We start from the raw sequence: 19,181 nt of genomic DNA on the forward strand, positions 1-19,181 counted from the left end.
GAACTTTAAGAGAAATAAAGGCAAAATCATTTACAGTAGCTGAGCATCATGTTAAGTGCTGTATTTCAAATTGGATTCTAATAAATTCAATCAAGAAAAAGGAAGCAAACCAGCTAGGATGCAGACAGCTGTCTTCAGATTGAACAGCAATTGCTCTGCGATTTCTGTTGTTACCATACAATGCCCAGTACCTTTCCACCTATGTATTTGCTTGGCTGTAAGACTAAAATCAGCCTCTACAAAGAACACACAAAAAAATTCAAGGCACTGACCAGAGAGAATCTGGCAATGGCTAAAACATTTCTTTATACTTACAGTAGCTGCAGGCATATCTCAACATTGAAACCTTCTGGCTGTATATGGTAGCATACAACTTTCTAGGTGAAATGAAGGCATGAAAGAAAAGGGATGAGGAGGGGCATAACAGTGCTACTACCCCTGCCTGAAGAGCCAGAGCACCAGCCACCAGCCTATAGACTCCCAAACCACACTGCTTTAGCTATGAAACTGCACTAGTTATGAAGTTATCCATCCTGGTGAAGTGTGCTGAGCTTTGTGCTGAGGATTCATAATACACATAATGGACAAAAATCACCCTTGGTCAAAGCAACCTGGGTTTCTCTTTTAAATATTAATATGCCGTCCCTTGAGCAGCTTCGTATTGTCACCTTTTAAATGTACTGCAGACAAGTATGACACTATCTGTGCATTCAGAACACCCACTTTGTCTGCAACAACTGCGTCTGCTATGGGATGGTTTCAGACAGGAGCGTAGCAAAAGGACTGTACAAAAATGCCACAATGAATGGATACAGATGTCCACTGATGGTTGCTACTGCTCATTATTTTTACTTTCATGGGATTTCTAGATGTGACCTTACTTTTGAGCCCAAGTATTTCACAACTTTGTGAAATCAGAATGCACTGCACCCATCTACAACTAATTCTGTAATTGACATTAACAAAACCCGCATGTCATTAACAAAAATCTCAAACTCATAATTGAACTGCACAATCCTTGCAAAGGCACTGTAGTTGCAGGGTTATTTGGGCAAAATCAGAACATGTCAAAAAGCTACTTTAAGGGAAAACAGCCTATGTATCTTTATCTCTTCTACAGAATATAGTGCTGTTCAAGCCTTGGGGAAATTCAGTACTGTACAAACAGTCAGAGCAAAGCCAATGATCTGCCTAAATCCTATTTTTGCCCTCCAGGCTAAAGCAGAACAAAGCATTCTAGGGGCCTCATGGGACACATGGAGCGCTCATGTGTAGCCCTGTCCTTTTCTCTCCTTTTCCTCACTGCTAAGTTTTACCCCTCGCTGCCTAGCAGGCTATTTCAGGCTTAAACCTCTCTCTCACTCTCCACGTTGCCTTCCAGGCCTCACATCAGTTGTCCTTCGTTTTTCAAAACTGCCTTTTCAGTTTATTTGTCCAAGATTCAGCTTCTGAGAAGTGGGGATTCTTGCAGTGACTTTGTATTATGAAACTTCTTTCAGATTGAAAAGCTCTTTGTGTTTGATCAAGTAGATTAGGAAATTGGTCTGAAAGGTGGAAATTCATTTTGCTTTCAATTTTCTGGCACACAGACCATTTTAGAAGTAAAAAAAGTTCCTGGAAGAGTTCACAAAAAGCAATCCTGCTCCCTGCCAGCCACAAAGCATTATTTCAGCCAGAAGATTGCTCTATGACTGGAATTCCACCCAAATTCAAACTTCGAATGAAATTACAATGAGTCACCCCACAGCTACTTACACATAGAGATCCATAGGAAATTCCTTCATCATGTGTGTTACAATGAATTCCACCATCAAATCTGACAGAAAAGAAAATGATAAAGTATTGAGCTCGCTTCAGTTAACTTCTAGTAGACAACAGTGAGGAAGTCAAATTACCCACCTACCTACCTCTACCAGACAACAGTCCTGCATAGATGAAATTTCTTTTTTATTTGTCTGTTTGTTCTAAAAAACATTTGAGATGCTCTGGAATTAAAAACAAACAAACAAACAAAACTACTGGATACTGAGGGCATGTAGCATAATTTGCTTTGAAGCACTGCTTCCCCATATACTTTCACTCACTATTAGCCAAATAAAGGATTCTGATGCTTAGAATTGCTCTCATATTTCAAGCCTTGTCACTAATGGAAAATTCCATTGAGAAGCACATTTTAGAAAAATCATTCTTACCAGACACAAAGCACAGCATAGATGTTTAGAGAGAAGACATTGCAGAGAATATCTGTTTTTCCCTAAAATAAATTCTGAAGCAAGTAAACCTATTCTGAGCTCATCACAGACTAAGCTTAAGGCTCATTCAGGAGAAGAGAAAGAAGAGGAAAAAAAAAAGAGGAGAGTGTCTCTAACATTTAAGGGCTCCCAGTGTGAGGCTAAGAGGCAAAGAGTACAGAAATACAATTGAAAAAGATAAGTTACTACAGTTCAGATAATAAACACTGACTGAATGTATGTGTGCTCTCTGCCTAACACAACTTCAGCATAAAATGCTTAACCCATGTCAGTGGTAACAACTGAGATGTAACCTCCTAGGGCTCTTATAGCCCAGCAATGTGGCTCAATAGTGACCAAGAACAGTCTAGAGAAAGAGTGCATGGAAACTGGTAAGTCTAGAAAGATTCTTCATGCAGCTCTTGTGTTTTTATCTTCAACAATGACCTGTTTGAAAATGCTGGAGCCTGAGACTGCTTCCATATCATCAGGCCTAAGAGTCATTCAAAGATCCAAGTTCTGTTCACTTCTGCACTCATTTATGCTTTTGGCCTCCACAGCAATGAGTGTCAGACTCTGGTCAGACACTGCCTGAAAAGCTTCCAACTGAGCCTCCAAAAGCTAAAACAACCCTAGCTACTGACATTCCTATAGGTTTTTTGCTCAGAAAAGGCTAAATGCACAGAAAAACCTTCCACGAACAAACATCTGTCCTTTCTGTAGGTTTGCCCTCATTATATCATCTAGAAAGTACTTGTGACCAACTGTTACTGTACTCACCTAAAAGCCTGAATTTATTTATGAGCTGTCCTCCCTTTTGTTACTTACTCGGGCAAAGGTGGCCAACAAGGTTCTGCAAAACCTACAGTAAATGTATATAGGATTTCTTGCTACAGAGCAGCAATCTTGGATTTCATTTCTCTTTGAGTCAGCCAGGCATAATAGAGATGGATGGTCCATTGCTGGAAATATCTTTAGTATGTAACTACCCTCCTTTTAAGTCCACCTGCCCCTCTCCTTAATCCACGAATCTCATAATTCTATTGCAGAACAAGAGATTCTTCAGGAACCACAAGCACAGGCGTACTCACAATACTCACCAAGCACTGCACACACCAGCGGGCGACAGGGCAGGTTCTTGTCTGCTGCTTTCTTCCTATGTCTCATTGGCTTCAAACACAAAAAGATGAAAAGAAGTCAGGAAAAGCCTGAAGTGACATTCAGTGTATTACTGTATTTTTCATGCAGATAGTACAGCTTCCCCTTGTCTTTTTCTCCAACTGCTATCTCGCCTATCTTAATCCTAAAGCTGCATTATGGCTGGAGCAAAACTGTGCCTGCTTTTCAGCATGCTGACCACTGGATCTTTGTTTCTCCAGCTGTGGAACTCAAGGACACTGTTATAAAAATGGCAAGAGGGAAAAAAAAAAAGAAGGAAGAGAAAAAAAACCCAAACAATTCCTCCCCCTTGGCTAATAGATACTGATTTGCTCCAGACACAGAAGTCTGATCTGCATTCTTAACAGTGTGTGCAGTATTAAATGGCTTGGTCTTTACTGTAACAGACCAGAAAGGCTATTTGAGCAGCACGTTTGTTGTTAAGTGGGAATGACTAGCATCCCTGCAGAATGCTCACTGTAAAGATGTTTGTTTCTGTTCTAGACCAGTGACACTTTCAAGTGCTGCTCTGATTATGGTACTTGCCAGAACCACAAAGACAGATTGCATCAAGTTAGGATAACCATTCAAGTTACTTGTAACTACAGAGCTTCCTGAGCCAGATAAGGACATTTCCTTCACAAATACCTATAGGAAGAAGTTCTGGAAAAAAATACTTTGCTCCTTGAAAGTGAACCCCCACATCCAGGATGAAACATAAGCCAAATTAGAGCACTCAGTGTAACTCCAGCTGGCTATCAACATATCACGAGGGCTAATGCTTGCTGAAGATTAAGGCAGAACATTCTCTCTACCACTGATTTCCTCAGAGACCTCATAATACAGAGTTTACCGCAGCTACACGGGCCCTAGTTTTCACCAACAGGGCAACCAGCTCTTTGTTCTTTGAAAGAGTGAGACATTCTGAGAGCAATTTCAAAATCATTCCCCAACTACTGCATTTCTCACTGTATTTTCCCATGCCTTAGCAAACTAGGTTAGATGTCTCCGACACAGTTTTCAACATACAGGGACTCAAATCCTCCATGCTCTCATCCCAGAGAGAAAACAGACCATCTGGAGGAAAAGACTCACCATCCTGTGGAGGTTTACTCGAAAATTCATGTTGTCATCATGGAGAAAAGCGTTAGCATACTGATCCTATTGAAAAAAGCAAGGAAAGGAAGGAGGTATGAATAGCCAACCCAGTGTCCAACACCTTCCACTGGCCTCAAATCCCATGTCGCCAGTCACACAAAAATAAACCCCTCCTGATCCTAATTCCACTTTAAAGTCTGCACTACTGTTTGTTTGTTGTCAGTTTATTCTTCATTCTCCTCCTTTGCTCATCTGAGCTCTGTACTGCACACACCCCAGCGTCAGGATTTTAACAAGTGCTGCATAACACATGAGGCGGTTTTCCAGTGCGCAGGTTCTCATGATGGTGTGGACAAAGGTTTATAGTGGTGTTTTGATGGACTCATGCCAGAAGTTGCTGCAGTAGTAGCAGGTAGGTTATCAACTGTCCCAGCCCTCAGCGAAAGCTCATTCCAAAACCAGCTCTAAATCAAAGAGATTCCTCCAGATAATGCACAGCCAGGTTGGGTAATAAATATACCTTCCTTTTAACAGCAGAATCAAAACATGCCCTTGCTATATAGAAACAGAATTTCTTATCTTGTATTACCTATGCATCCGCCTGAAGAACTCAAGTGCCAAAAACATTTAATTATAAATATCTGAAATGCAGATCATTAGCTTTCAGACTGCACCCTGAAGAAACATTACTTCAGAATCATTACCCTGGCTATCAACACCACTGCTTTTTATTCTTTGTTAAGAGTGGAAATTCTTTACTTGCAAGCAAGTAAAATGTAAATGCCACACAAGCTCACTTACCATTCAGGACGTCAGCCAAGCCATTAGTACATACTTCCAATGAGACAGGACCATATTCAGCCAAGACTGCTGACATAGCTCTGCGATACTGCTTTCTCACCCTACTACCAGATTTCCCGCTTGTCTTGCTTTTAGGGACCTACAACCACGTGGCTTTCTTTCAGACTCATACCCTTCTTAGGCAGACGGGATATGGCATTGCCCATGTTCACCATGATCAGTACAGAGCTGAAAGCCATTCGCACATCACTCATCTAAGAGCTACACCACAAGGTTACTCTACAGCTAAGAGAGAAAAGGCTTAGGTGCTCTTTCTTCTCTCTTCATTCCTGGGAGCTGGCTAACCCAAATAAGATTATCTAATTTTTAAGTTTCAAGTCAATTTTAACAGTATTGCAACAGGTTTATTAGCAAAACGTTAAATGCCCGAGCTCCTCACTACTCGTTACCACTGCAGACCTTCAGCTCCTGATCAACAGGAGGCAGGGGGTGTGCATGCAGGTAAACCCCTGTAACACATCATCTGCTGAACGGTGCCACACAGGAAGCCTACCTCTGCTATGCATGTCAGGATAATCAGACACAGCTTGCCACTGTGTAGCCGGTGCTCATCTGCAAAGAAAAAAAACGAACAAGTCCTGCGTGAGCCACACAAGCCCAGCAATGCTGAAGTGAGACAGCTGTTGCGGCAAGAGAAGCCTTGGAGATTCTTCATACTCCTACTTCCTCCATGGTAGCTAATAGTAACTATTCTCAATACGCACTCGCTGCTCTCCAGCCTGACCACTAAATCCCACCAATTTCTCATCAGCCTGTGCCAACAGCAAAGTTTCCAATTTGAACGTCCAACAGCACAGTAACTATCAGTGGGGCTTCTGTCTCGCTCAGTTTAACTTCCACTGATATTCTAAATACCAGGGTCAGTCCCTGTTCTTTCTGTCACAGCAGAGATGCACTTCTGTCTCTCTTGGACAAGATGGAAAGAAAAATATCACCTTTGCTGTAGGTTATGAAACAAGCAACAAAGCTCTGGTAGAGGCACCACACAGTGCAGCGGAAGGACTCCAGACATTATGCTCCAAGCCCTGAGTTTTAACCCCAATACTGAGAGACACGACCTAGTTTGCTCTGTGCAAAATATGAAAGAAGGAAGTCTGCAAAGACTTAGCATTTTAAGCCAAAGGAATTCCACCCTGATCATGTTCCGCAACTTGTTATTCATCTTACAACTTCAAGCAGCTTTTGCCATGAATGACAATTGGAGGGCTGAAAAACTGACAAAGACAGGGACTAAAGTTGGAAAAACTGCAAACTTTATTTGGATTATTTAAAACTCTTCTCTCTCAATTTTAACCTTGAAATCTCAAAAAACCAAGATATGTACAGTCATAGAGTAACTTAGGATGGAAGAAATCTCTGGTCCAATCCCTGCCTAAAGCAGAATCAACTAAGATCAGGTTGTTCAAGTCCTTGTCCAGTCAAGCTCATTTTAAAATCTCTGTTCTAAAAAACAAACCACTTATGCCACATACCCCCAAGACCACAAAAACAAACAAACAAAAACCAACCACAACAACATACCTATAATTAAACTCTGAGGAAGCTCAAAGCTGCACATTCATGAGACCTTCAACACCTTCCCTAAAGCATAAGACTACTAAACATGCCAACCCAGGCATCTGCCTTAGAGCCAAACTTGGAGCGGAGGGGAATCTGAAACAGACCACCTTCAGATAAAATCAGAAGAGGGCATCAGCCAAACTCCTTGCAATAGTTCAAGTCACTTTTACAAACACTTTGCTAGTTAGTGTGTATATGGTCATCTATAAACAGATAGAATGGGCTTAGCTAGCTGTTCTGTCTGGTTTGATGCCTCTCTTGTTTTCTTTTTTATGCTACTGAGGGACAGATATTTACTAACAAGATGTGCCCTGAAGTGTGCTGATTTCATCTTGCTCCACTAAGGAAGATGAAGAGGAATTTTGGAATGGGAATTAAAAGTCTCTCTTCTGTCTCCTTACCTCAGCTAAAATGTTTTAAGTGAAGTTTTCTACTCCAGCAAAGCAGAAATGGCCTCAGAGAACTCTGATACCCTGGAGCCTTGTTATGTTCCTATTGTAAGGCCCCCCTGTATATTTTTGTAGGTGCTGCTACCACTTCTCTCTCTGGGGATTGTGCTGTAAAGGCTCCTGCTTCACATCAGGTGCTCTGCCTTCAGCCAACGTGTCGTGACCATCAAGCCATTTTCAGCAGTTATGGGGCAGCTCTGCAGGCAGTGACTCACACAGTCCCTTCGTACTTTCACAGCACCCTTCGTCAAAGGAACAAAGCAGACCGCTTCCTATGGGGAGGTATATCAGTATGAATGAGCCCTATTTTACAGATGGGAAAAAATAATGCACAGCTTTTGTTTCTCCCAAGGCAGCTGCCTCTGCCTGACACAAGAGAGAAAGCAGAAGGGGGATCTAGCAAATGCAATCTATTAAATTAAGCTCTATGGGACAGGACTAAAATAACTGCCTAGTCCTGGATGTGGAACAAACCAGTCTCCCCTCTAAGTGTTCCCACCTGTCCCAAGACATGTGGAGTCAATCAGTTGTTCATTTTTCTCTTGTTGCTTTATTGCTGTCACATGCTTGGTCTTGCACAAGAAAAAAGAAGTTGGGCAAGGCCCCATCTCTCATCAAAATATAAGGACAGGAATATACCCACTAGAATTAATAAGCACTTGTTTGGAAGACATACTTTTTTTTAAATGGTCAGTCAGTGAAGCTCACTGCCACGTACTACCATGGCAGCAAGAAGATTAAGTAAATAAGCCACACAAATTTCAAATGTTATACAAGCTAGAACCAAAGAAAAGAAAGAAACATCAACTCCTGTCTCACACCAGAATAAACTCATCTCTCACTGGCTTGTTTAGTAAGGAATCCCCTCTATCAGATATTACTCCATCTGAAACTAATCCAGTTTGGCAGTTCCCGAGGCCCTGTGCAGACTTTCCATATATCGGTGACTAATAAGTGCAGAAGATAAACTGAAAAACATAAAGCTGTTCCATCAGAGACTTAGATCAGCAAGACAGACCCTGAGAAAAGCAAAAGAGAATGAGATGATGAGAGAGCTGCTAAGCCTTCCTCATGTGTGCAGTCTACAAGAAATGACTGAGCAAAGATTGAGATGGTTTAACTCAAAGACAAAAGCAAGAGGAAACATGAAAGCAGACTTCAAATACATAATGGCTGTCACACAGAAGAAAGAAATAATCTGTTCTCAGTATCTATCCTGGGGAAGATAACTAGCAATTAATTTAAGTCACAGCAAAGAATTTAGGATTGCACATGAAGCTCTCTCACAATAAGGATAGTTAAACACTGGAATGGATAGGCTAAAAATCATGCTCCTTAACATTTCTGAGAAAAGATACAGGTAAAACTGATTCTGCCTTGGTTATGAGGGGTGCACGACATATTTTCATGAAGTCCCTTTTGGTCCTAATTCCAATTATCCACTTTCTCCTCCACTAGCTTGCTTACTGAACAAGAACAAGGCAGCCAGGTACAATCTCACTGCAAGCTAGGAGGCACAAGGAAACTCTCCTGCCTGCTCTCTTATACAGTGCCAAGCTCAATAATCGATGTATCATAGCTCTGCAGCTATCTCCCTGTTTTTGTTCAGCTGTTACATCTAACTTAACAACAGAAGTTGGTAAGAGGCTGAAATACAGCACAAAGATCACTTGTTATGCTCACACTTTTGTCCTGCCCACACAACCACTGGGCAAAACAGCACCCTTGGGTACCTTGAGCAGGACATGAAGTAATATTTCAACTCCAACAAGCTGAAATTGACCCCCACAAAACTATCAGGGCAAACAAAAAGCACAATATGGAAATACATCTTGTCAAGTAAATTACTGCCAGTACAGCATAAGTCACTGCTGTCCTCTCTATAGTTAAGAAGCTGCCTGTTCAGCCAGCAAGTACCAAAGAACAAAGGAAGTATTTCCTCCTAATGCTGAGCTTCGCCTCCTGTGTCAGCTTCTAAACGTTCTTAAAAATACAGTTTGCTGGTACATGGCTTCTCTGCTCTGACAGACACTTGATAATCAGATATGCTCACACCTCCTGCACAGGGACAGGCTTGGTTATTAGGTACTATTATCATTATTACATTCTTTCCATATTTCACTCCTGCCAGCATTAGGTCTCTCCTAGTCTCATTACTCTTATCTTGCAGTAACAAATCACTTCATTTTCTCAAAAGGTGGAATCTTCAGTCCTCTAAAGGGACTCCAGTTAACTTCTATTTCTGGAGTCACCAGACGTGTTCTTATGCACTTCTGATTTCAAGAAGCGCTGCTCGCTGCACCCACAGAATTCTGCATCGACAGAATTTATTTACCTTTTGTGTCCTGCATCACAATCGAGCTGTACTTCAAGAAGGTTATCAGCAGGTTGCTAGTTTGCACATCAGCATCCAAAGGCAGCTCTGCAGAGCTTATAACTGGAACAAAGCAGACAAGACATGTTTACTCTCCACAAATACAAGAGATAACTGCACAGAGGACCAAGTCACAGATTCACAGATCTGAGACAGGACCAGCTTATTTGCAGGGTCACCAGACCTCCTCCTCCGTCATGACCACCCTGCAAGGATTTTGTTTTGAATACTGGTATAATTCCCCCAGAGACCATTTCTCCTGCTCTAAGGATAGGTTGTGGTACCCAGCAAAGTGATATCCTTCTCTGTGTGCCCTCCCACCCCAGGAGAGATCAGCCTGCTGGTTTAGCACTCGTCAACATTCCCAACCTAGGGAGCTCATTCTTACAACCAACACAACTAACATTCACACATTCTCAGTTTCAAAAGAAACATGCCCAGTAAAGATCCTTCTCAGTTTCAGCAATTCTGGAACTTCCATTCCAAAAGGTCCACATCAATTCCATCTTTCCTTCCCAACACCAAGACAATAACGTAGCAATTATTGCATGACTAAAATGGTAGAAAATAGATATAGAAAGAGCAGCATTATAAAAAAATCAAGAAGCAGAAACAATCACAGCTTGCGCTAGAGAAATCACAAGGCAGCAGGGAGCAGAAATGCACTTTCCATACCTGCAGCAGAGCAGCAGTTCACTGGCATTTCTCTAGGACACACTCCTTGTTACCACCAGCTGTACTTTTGACACCCGAGCACTGGGCATCATCTGCCTTAGCCTTCACAAGAAGCTGTCTCAATTACTCAGCCAATTGCACAATGTGCCTCCTGCTCACTCCCCATGCACCAACCCAAGCTCTGAGTTCATGGGCTGTCAAACCTCTGCCATGTGACCGAGCCACGTTTTTACTAATGATTGAGCCTGAGATGCCTGCAAGGGCCATTCTCAGCTTCACCATTCAGAAACGCTTTACAAGAAATACTGAAGGCGTGGAAAGATAAGTGGGGAAAAATGCAGCATGCATTTACTTGCAGATCCTGCCAGATAAGTTTGATATCATTTAAGATAAATTAGCTCAGACAAAAAAATCAACCAACTAACCAAATAAACATACAAAAAAACCCCACACACTGTTGGAGCTGGTCTATGAGGACTTCAGTAATGCATTTAATACCATTCTGTATGAAAAATTAAGAGTGAAGCAAGATAGGCAGGAACCAATACAGAAATATAAAGTATATCAAAGACCTGGCAAATAGAGAAATTATTAGTCTAGGAAGAAGTTACTACTCGAATTCCTTAGGTGTCAGTTTAGGTAACAGTTTTCTTTTTTGTGACTGACCTAGGCACCAGAAACAGTTGTTTGCTAATGAACCTGCTAATGGCAGAAAGTTGGGGCATGTTAACACAGAGGAGTATCAGACTGTGCACAAAGAACAGGATAAAAACCAGAAACCAGATGATAAATACAACGTGAAATTCAGCAGCACAAGCCATAAGGTCAGGAATTCAGGGATTTATTTCCATGGCAAGCTGAGAGCTCATCAGCTGCAAATGAAATGCTGTGATACCACAGTACACTGTTGGATTATGAGATGACAAGCTATCGGCACAAAGCACTGAAGAGTAAGCATGGCCCTAAAACATACCCAGAAATGCACTTCCAGCAGAGATAGGAACACAGTAATGCCCTGCACAAGGTGCTGGTGAGACCTTGTCTCAAATGTTGTGTGTAATTATGCAATCCCATGTTAAAAGGGGATGAACTCATACTTGAACAAGTTTAGAGCAAGGCTAGCAAGTTGATCAGAGAAGAGAATGCTCTTCTTGTGAGACAGCAAAATACACAGCCGAGTAACCCAGTGCATGAAAAAGCTATCTGTGTTCCAAAGCAAGGTTAACATAAAAGGGGCTAAACTGACAAGAAATGCAAGTTGGAAACTTGAGGATTTCTCACCAAGGAACTAGATGCTGAAACTGCCTCCCAAGAGGAATTATTGGGAAACAAATTTAACAAATTAAGACAAAGCTTGATAAATACAAGGGATTCTGTGATGATGTGCCTGCAAGCACCATTCAAGGAGTCAAGGGGATCTTTTCTAGCTCTATGTGCCAGTCCTGGTAGAACAATAACGCTACTGATCTGGCGGTCTAGGGGCAGACATGCAGGTTTTGACATGCAGGAGGTCATAGGTGGCTTGAATTACAATTGCCAGAAGGCTCTCTGTCTTCTCAAGCTATAAACAGAGCAGAGCCTAAGATAGTGCTCCCTTTGCACTGGAAACAGATCTGCAGACCATTACGACACACATCTTAAGAACTATATTATCTCTTTCCCATCTATCCTCAGGAATCCTCAAGGCTTTTCTCACTCTTGAAGAAAGAGAAAGGTATTTATGATGAAACTGGACCTTGCAAAGAGTGAGGACTTACTCACATGCGATTTTTGGATGGCAAGGCTTGGGGCTCTTGGGGGAGTGATTTGATCCTGTATACAACTGTATTTTGGTTCAGAGAAAAGCCTGCTTTAACAAACAACACTTTTCGTAATTCAAGCCTTATATCTCATAAGCCTGTAATGAAGGAAGTAAGGTTTATTTACCCCTGGAACTGGGGCAAGCGCAGACACAGAAGGATGAAGGAGATGAATCAACAGTAAAATGCAGGATTCTTTAAACTGAGCACAGAGAGGCCCAGAACACAGCAGACATTCTCGTGGCGTTCAGGATTACACAAACACTTTGAATACAAAATTGTAGCCCTTGGAAACAACAGGTCAAATAGATCAATGCAACCTCGCTGTTCGAATCCCATCGAAGAAATGATAATGGGGCTTTTAGCTTCCAAAGGCTGCACATCCCCAGGTGCGAGGTGTTTTAGTCCATTCAATCTTGAAGCTCTGGGGCTCCTGACATGTTGCTAACGTGCCGGGTCTGTTGGCAAAGTCTGTGTTATGAGACTGGAAGCTTTTTCACCCCCAATATTATGAATAGCTCAAAGATTTAGCTAGAAGACTGAAAATGTATTTATATCCCCAGTGGGTCCTTCTGGAGCTGTTACAATGAACGCAGTGAATGAATATTTAACAACAGTAAGCAAACTGACATTTAGATTAACTATGGTGACAGGCACACTTGATTTACATATTATGGATCAACAGTTTCTAGCAAAATTCTCCTTTAAAAAATATTAAAAAAAGAAATCACACTGAAGAACACATCACTGCTTATCCTGGTTCATTCTACAGACCTTGATTTTTTTACTAGACATTTTTAAACTTTAAAAGGCCTTAGTTCCCATGATAGGCTAACAGCCAGAAAAATTTCAAATCAGAACTTGAACCCAGTGTTAATCCCAGTCAGCATTAAAAAAAAAAAAGTGCCTGAAACCCTTAGATGGACTTCTACATGTTGCTGTAACTTGAAAATACCTCAACTACATCTTTTTTTAAATGCAAGAAAAAGAAGAAAGCAATCTTCTCATTCCAAAGCTAAAAAGCCTCTTGCTAACTCTCAGCCACAGGCCAATTTTACAGCTGAGTAGCAATACCGTAGCAAATTAGGAGAATTCTGACATACCTTTAAAATAACAGCAATACTAAAGCACTAACACTCAAATTAAACCAAGCCAAGGTCCTCCAAAATAAAAAAAGTCACTGAGACAGCAAACAGACAAAGAATGCTTCCCAATGCAGTTGCTGAACATTAAGATCAGCTCCTCTCCTTGAACTTCGTAACCTTACAAGCAGCAAGAAGCCTCAAGCTCCACGAGAACACTGTCTCTGCTGAGAGCACAATGGAGTTTTTGTTTTGCTTTTGTTTTTTGGTAAATTAAAAAAAGGGAGTGCAAGCAAGCAGTAAATGTAGGTAAGCATAAATTCTGTCAGTTGTATAATACCATGTGTGGGTGGATACATTTGCAACGAACGTGTTGAACAGAGGCCCACAAAATGCCCGTCCCTCTGCATTTTATGTTATACGCACAGGGAGACTTGAGACATAGGCGGCTTTTTAACAGAAGCTTTTGATATCCATGGCAACCAGATAGAATTCATCCACGAGAAGTATCATCCTTAACTAGGATATCAAATGACCCGAATAGTTGTTATAACTGAGTAACTCAGGCTGCTTTTCTCCAGAAATATTTCCAAACTATGCCCTGTTCAAACTGACTCTGTTCCTTCATTAAACACTTTCTTCAGATCTAGAGGATGGCATTAAAGCATGTGACAACAGCCATCTGATTTCTTCTCTTAAACTAGGCTATATCTATCCATAACTTAAACAAAAAGGGGTTTATTTTAGATTGTTTCAAAGCATATTTATGTGGACACGTAACATTTCACTTAGAAGAAAAAGATCTCAGGGCAAGCAGTCATTTAGGAAGCCTAACAGAGAAAACGCAACAAGGGGGAGGAATACCTCGACACCCAGGCTGGGTCCAAATCCCAATTAATTCAAAACTGGGGACAAATGCATTAATGACAAGCAGAAATCCACTGCAATTCTCTGTAAATCTGTTCCAATGACAAATAATCCCAAAGAAACTGACACTAGAAATACTCATAAGTAAAAGCCTGCATAGAATAACTAACTAATGGGCTGGGTGCATCTTCACACAGATACTGGGACAGTGTTGTTTTCAGAAGGAGTATCAGCAAAATTTCATTAAGCAATATACAAGGCAGATCAGAAATAAATTCAGGTCAAAGAATCTTGCTCGTGTTTAGTAAGGAAAGTCACCCCAGGAAGAGATCACCAGTTTACATCTGCTCCAGACAGACCTCATTAGTTGCCATCTTGAGAAAATGCTTTGCTCGTTATTCTACACTTTTTAACTGTTTTTCCCCAGAAGACCATTACATTTCTTACCATCTGAAGAAGGTGGGGTGGTTCCAAGTGGAGTGACAGGTGTTGCTGGAATTGGGCTTGTTGGCGTTGTCATCAGCCCCATTTCAGGATGGCTCTAACAGAAAACACAGATGCCCAGACAGGTCAGCAGCTTCCCCAGGCACCAGTCACACCGATCGCTACTTGTACTGCCCCAGACTCTCACGCAATAGACATGATCTAGGAAGTTTCAAGAAACTTCAACCTCTTCTGCAAAAAGCAAGACTATGCTTCCTGACCTTGGACATCTATAATTAAACTGTCAATCCATTTCTTTACTCCACAAAACATATAAATACATCAGAAAGTGGTGGCTATCCCCACCGGACAGATAACAAGTCCCTCCCCAGTGTAGAATGGGAAAAGATATGCAGAAGCCTACACTGTTTATAGCTTCCAATTCCCTCCAGAAGAACCCAGGGGTGTCCATTTGAAGTCTTTCTCCAAGATCCTTTTATTTCTCTTTCTAAAAGCAAATTCTCCTCGCTCCTACCATCCACCTGTTCACATTCAAGGATGATGGCAATTTATTACTTCCCTGTCTCACTATCAAGCCCAGGCGCTGCGGGAAAAGAGTGCATAACATAAATAACACTATCATTATCAATCCTCTCAGCTTCCATCAGTCAGTTACTTTCCCCCATTTCATCTTCACTAATAGTTGCCTGCCTAATTACTGCTTTGACTTTACTCTTTGCAAGCTTCCGGATCTATCCACACTGGTGAGACTGTAGGCAATCTGCCATGTTATTTAAAGTCTGGCTGCCAAGCAAAGCGTCCATTTCATAGGGCAAGTTTTACATAAATGTAACATCCGCCTTAATATATCATCACAATTTAAAAATAAAAGAAAGGAATACACAACTGCTGATTTGACGTTAGTTCCATAGGATTTTTCACAAGTGAATATTGTCTTTGAATATCTCATTTTATGAGCAATGATAAATGAATGTATTTTATGGGAAGCACAGACACACAGACCACAATTCAGAGACAATTTTAAATCATTACAAGTACTGATTTAAACTTTAAAGTACAATTTTCCATTTAAAATCTTACATAAAACAGATTTGATTCCATAGATTTTGCTATGGTGTTTACCTTTTTTTCCTCCAAACACTAACAGTCAGTTGAGAGATAATAGTGCCACCTAGCAGTAAAAACGGAGGACCAAGAAGCCGGTAAGTATACGAAAACCTTAACACTTCAAGCATCAACACAACTGTATCCCTGCTCTTCCTATGTGCCTTCACAGCAGGAGGTAGACATTCATGCAGCCCCTGGCAATGGGCACCAACTCAGACAAGAGCATTCATCAGCTTTTATGAGGTTTTCAAAGGACAGCATGACCAACCTTGACCTCTCTTAAATGAAGGATTACAGACAATCCACCCCAGAACATCAGACCTCCACTTCGATTACCCACTTCACCTATCACTTTCACATATTTAAAAGCTTTTATTCCAGCTGCTCTTTTCCTTGCTAAAGGCCTCTTTTCCCTCAGGGATCTCTTGACCACAGAAAGGCCTGAGTTGCTATTACACATAACTGAAAGAGCAGAAATATCGCACAAGTGGTAGGAATTAATAACTTGGGAAAAGAGAGACAAGGACCTTCAGCAAATTAACTGCCCACGGAACAGAAGCTTTCTTCAGAGGCAGTAGATCTGCCTATCAGAACTCTTCCATCACCACTGCTGTCAAGAGTCCCCAAAGGTCTCCTCCATCCCAAGTGTCTAGCCTGTGATGTATGGCTGCACTCTGAGGACCTGAAATAACTGGGGAAAGGTGTTTACTGTTTTGTTGATGTCATTTTTCTCGCAGATTACCAGTGGTACTTACAAGCTACACTTAAATGCCTAAACCTGAAGGCTTTTCCTAAACCCATCAGGCTGTTGTTTCAGCCAGCCACAGCACAATCACCAAATCAGACCTGCTATCTCTCCCAGCAGTGACTGCCTTTGCAAACTCACATTGTGTTTAGGGAAGCATCCAGAGGTTTGTGGTCAGAGGTACGGAGCAGCCTACTGCTCCTCAGAAGGCTCTGTTTCTTTACCATCAACAGCACAGGGATGAGTGTTCCAGTGACAGTCTCCCAAGCAAAAATGGTTAAGCTCTCCAAGGAAGTTTGAACACAAAACAGTATTTGATACAACAGCCCTCACATGTCAATTAGTCCCTAAGTGAAGGATACTCAAACAGACAACAACATGGCAGCCTGTGCACACCCAGACAAGGCGATTCATCCAGCTTTGGAGCCAGATCATCCTCTTGCCCTCAAGCCTAACTTATCAAGGGCATGAATTGCTCTGACAGCTGCAGCAATCTTACTCCCACCAGTCCACCCTCCATAAAGGAAGTGCCAATAGGGCACAGAAGGCATTCATAGCATCATAGACTGTCAAGTTGGAAGGGACCCACAAGGATCAAGTCTAACTCCCTGCTCCTCGCAGACTACCTAAAATTAAATCATATGACTAAGAGCATCATCCAAGGTGCTACTTGAATTCTGACAGGCTTGATGCCATGACCACTTCATTGGGGAGCCTATCTCAGTGACCAACCGCCCCCTCGGGGAAAAACCTTATCCTAATGCCCAACCTGAACTTTCCCTGATGCAGCTTCATTCCATTTCCTCATGCCCTATCACTGGTCACCAGAGAGGAGATAATCCATGCAGCATTGCCCATTCAGTGCTAAAAATGGCTCATTCTAATATGAGCTGTGTCCTCAAAACTTCACTCATCTTCCCAAGCATTTCCTAAAAGTACAGATATCCACTACAAAGACATGGGCAAACATTGTACTGAAACTCACTTGTGCCAGAACTGTGATGAAATTCCGGTTTAAGTGAACAGCTTCATAAAGAGCCAGAAGGATTGCTTCATTTGTTCTGTGGAAGGGATACAGACAGAAGCACAGTTATTTAAGGGCTAACACCAGATGAGAATCCCAAGAGCAAAGTTCTTCAGAAGCATGGCCCATCTAAAAGAATATTTTTTTTTCAACTATATGAAACTCTGCCTCTGCAATCCAGCAGTTCTTCTGATTATTAGCAATCAATAAAATATATACTTTTAGAGCTCAACTACAGTCTTTGTTCCCTTCTTGCTGAAGTTCTCCCTCATCGCTCAGTCTCGAACAGTGTTTTCCCTTTAAAGCCCTTTGTTTTAAAGGAAGAGGTTCCTATAGACACCACAAACCCTCATATTTGTTACTTGTCCCCTCGATTTAGAAAACACATTCTTGGGGACAAGGGCATGAACCATCACTTCCCATCTGACACCTCCAACATGCCTATTATATGTTAAAAACGCCTCACAAAAACTATAGGGTTGGCTTTGCTTGTTTGTTTTTTGTCTGTTTTTTGTGGTTTTGTTTCTTGTTTAATATATACACTTGATTACAAGCAATTCGGCTGTGGAACCCCCTTGTTGCACTCCTCCTACTTAAGTGAGAACCATAGTTTGCAGGGGTGTGGTAGTATTTCATAGTTACAAGAAAACTGATGTCTCTCTAGTTCGCTTTGCTGCATTAAAACATCTCCACGATGGAGCAGATCACGTTCACCAGTGTGGTGAGTTGCCATTCATTGTGTAACTAACATCTGTGCACTTACTGGACTGAGATCTTCTCATCAGTATCTGCTATGAACATGCTGCCCACCTATGGAAAGAAAGAGTATTGCACAGGATGAATTTATGAGAGCTATTAGACAGCAAGAGAGAAGACATGGATATACCTAAATCAGAAGTGCCCTGGGAGAGGTGTTCTCATCAAAGGCATGCACGCAACTTTCTTTCTAATACTGGCAAAGTACAAATGGGAAACAGGATGCCCATCTACACTTTTTATTTTGCACTACTGTCGTTGACCAATGCTTCACCTGTCAAATCACCAAAAGAAACCCAACAACCCACAACCGAAAAGACTGTATCTTGAATCCAATCTGTAAGAGGACAACAGAAATGACAGCTTTTAGGTAAACAGCTGCCAACACACAACTACCCATACCTACAGGAAGTTTTCCTGCCAGTTAGACCTCAGACCGCAATTAAATCTCAGATTAAAGCAAAGTAAAACTGAACAAAGAGAACAGTGGATAGTCTTTTGACTTTTGGGGGTACCCCTCTGAAAACAGACACTGCCTACTGCAGAACTCAAGCTCACTTGATAGCTACAGTGCACTTAGGCTTGAGAAACAATACCGTAAAGAAATGGATTTCTAAAGCTAGCTGCAGACCAGACTTTGCTACAGCACAACATGCCCCTAAAATACCCAGCATTTTTCTGCTGAACTTCCATGATGCCCTTATTTTAAGAATAGAAAAATACTGCTTCAGTGCTTACCATATTAGTTAGGGCTGAGAAGAAACCACTCTGGTGCTCCTCTTCCTTATCTTTGTACTGCCTGAAAAAAAAAGGAAGAAGGATGAAGCTTCAAGGGTAGAAATGGAACTAGGGTTATTTTATGTAAATTCCTATGAGACACTCTTATCTGATAAGGACACAGGATGGAGAAAGCTTCAACATTAACAATCCCTTTTCAAGATCTCACAAACA

General features: G+C 41.5%; 1 protein-coding gene across 1 annotated transcript in view; it reads right to left on the minus strand.

Moving 5' to 3' along the window:
* LOC104545522 (chromosome unknown open reading frame, human C10orf76) overlaps positions 1 to 19,181 on the minus strand; it is a 117,352-nt gene that overhangs the window by 86,066 nt on the left and 12,105 nt on the right. Inside the window, exons 10-18 of the mRNA XM_010190687.1 lie at positions 18,969 to 19,029; positions 18,238 to 18,284; positions 17,436 to 17,511; positions 14,602 to 14,695; positions 9,693 to 9,794; positions 5,842 to 5,900; positions 4,485 to 4,550; positions 3,332 to 3,401; positions 1,756 to 1,816 (exon numbers count right to left, since the gene is read on the minus strand). Of these exons, the coding sequence (XP_010188989.1) occupies positions 1,756 to 1,816; positions 3,332 to 3,401; positions 4,485 to 4,550; positions 5,842 to 5,900; positions 9,693 to 9,794; positions 14,602 to 14,695; positions 17,436 to 17,511; positions 18,238 to 18,284; positions 18,969 to 19,029 (636 nt within the window). The remainder of the gene's footprint in view (positions 1 to 1,755; positions 1,817 to 3,331; positions 3,402 to 4,484; positions 4,551 to 5,841; positions 5,901 to 9,692; positions 9,795 to 14,601; positions 14,696 to 17,435; positions 17,512 to 18,237; positions 18,285 to 18,968; positions 19,030 to 19,181) is intronic.

The sequence above is a fragment of the Mesitornis unicolor genome, unplaced genomic scaffold (assembly GCF_000695765.1).
Source record: "Mesitornis unicolor isolate BGI_N332 unplaced genomic scaffold, ASM69576v1 scaffold34148, whole genome shotgun sequence".
Taxonomy (NCBI): domain Eukaryota; kingdom Metazoa; phylum Chordata; class Aves; order Mesitornithiformes; family Mesitornithidae; genus Mesitornis; species Mesitornis unicolor.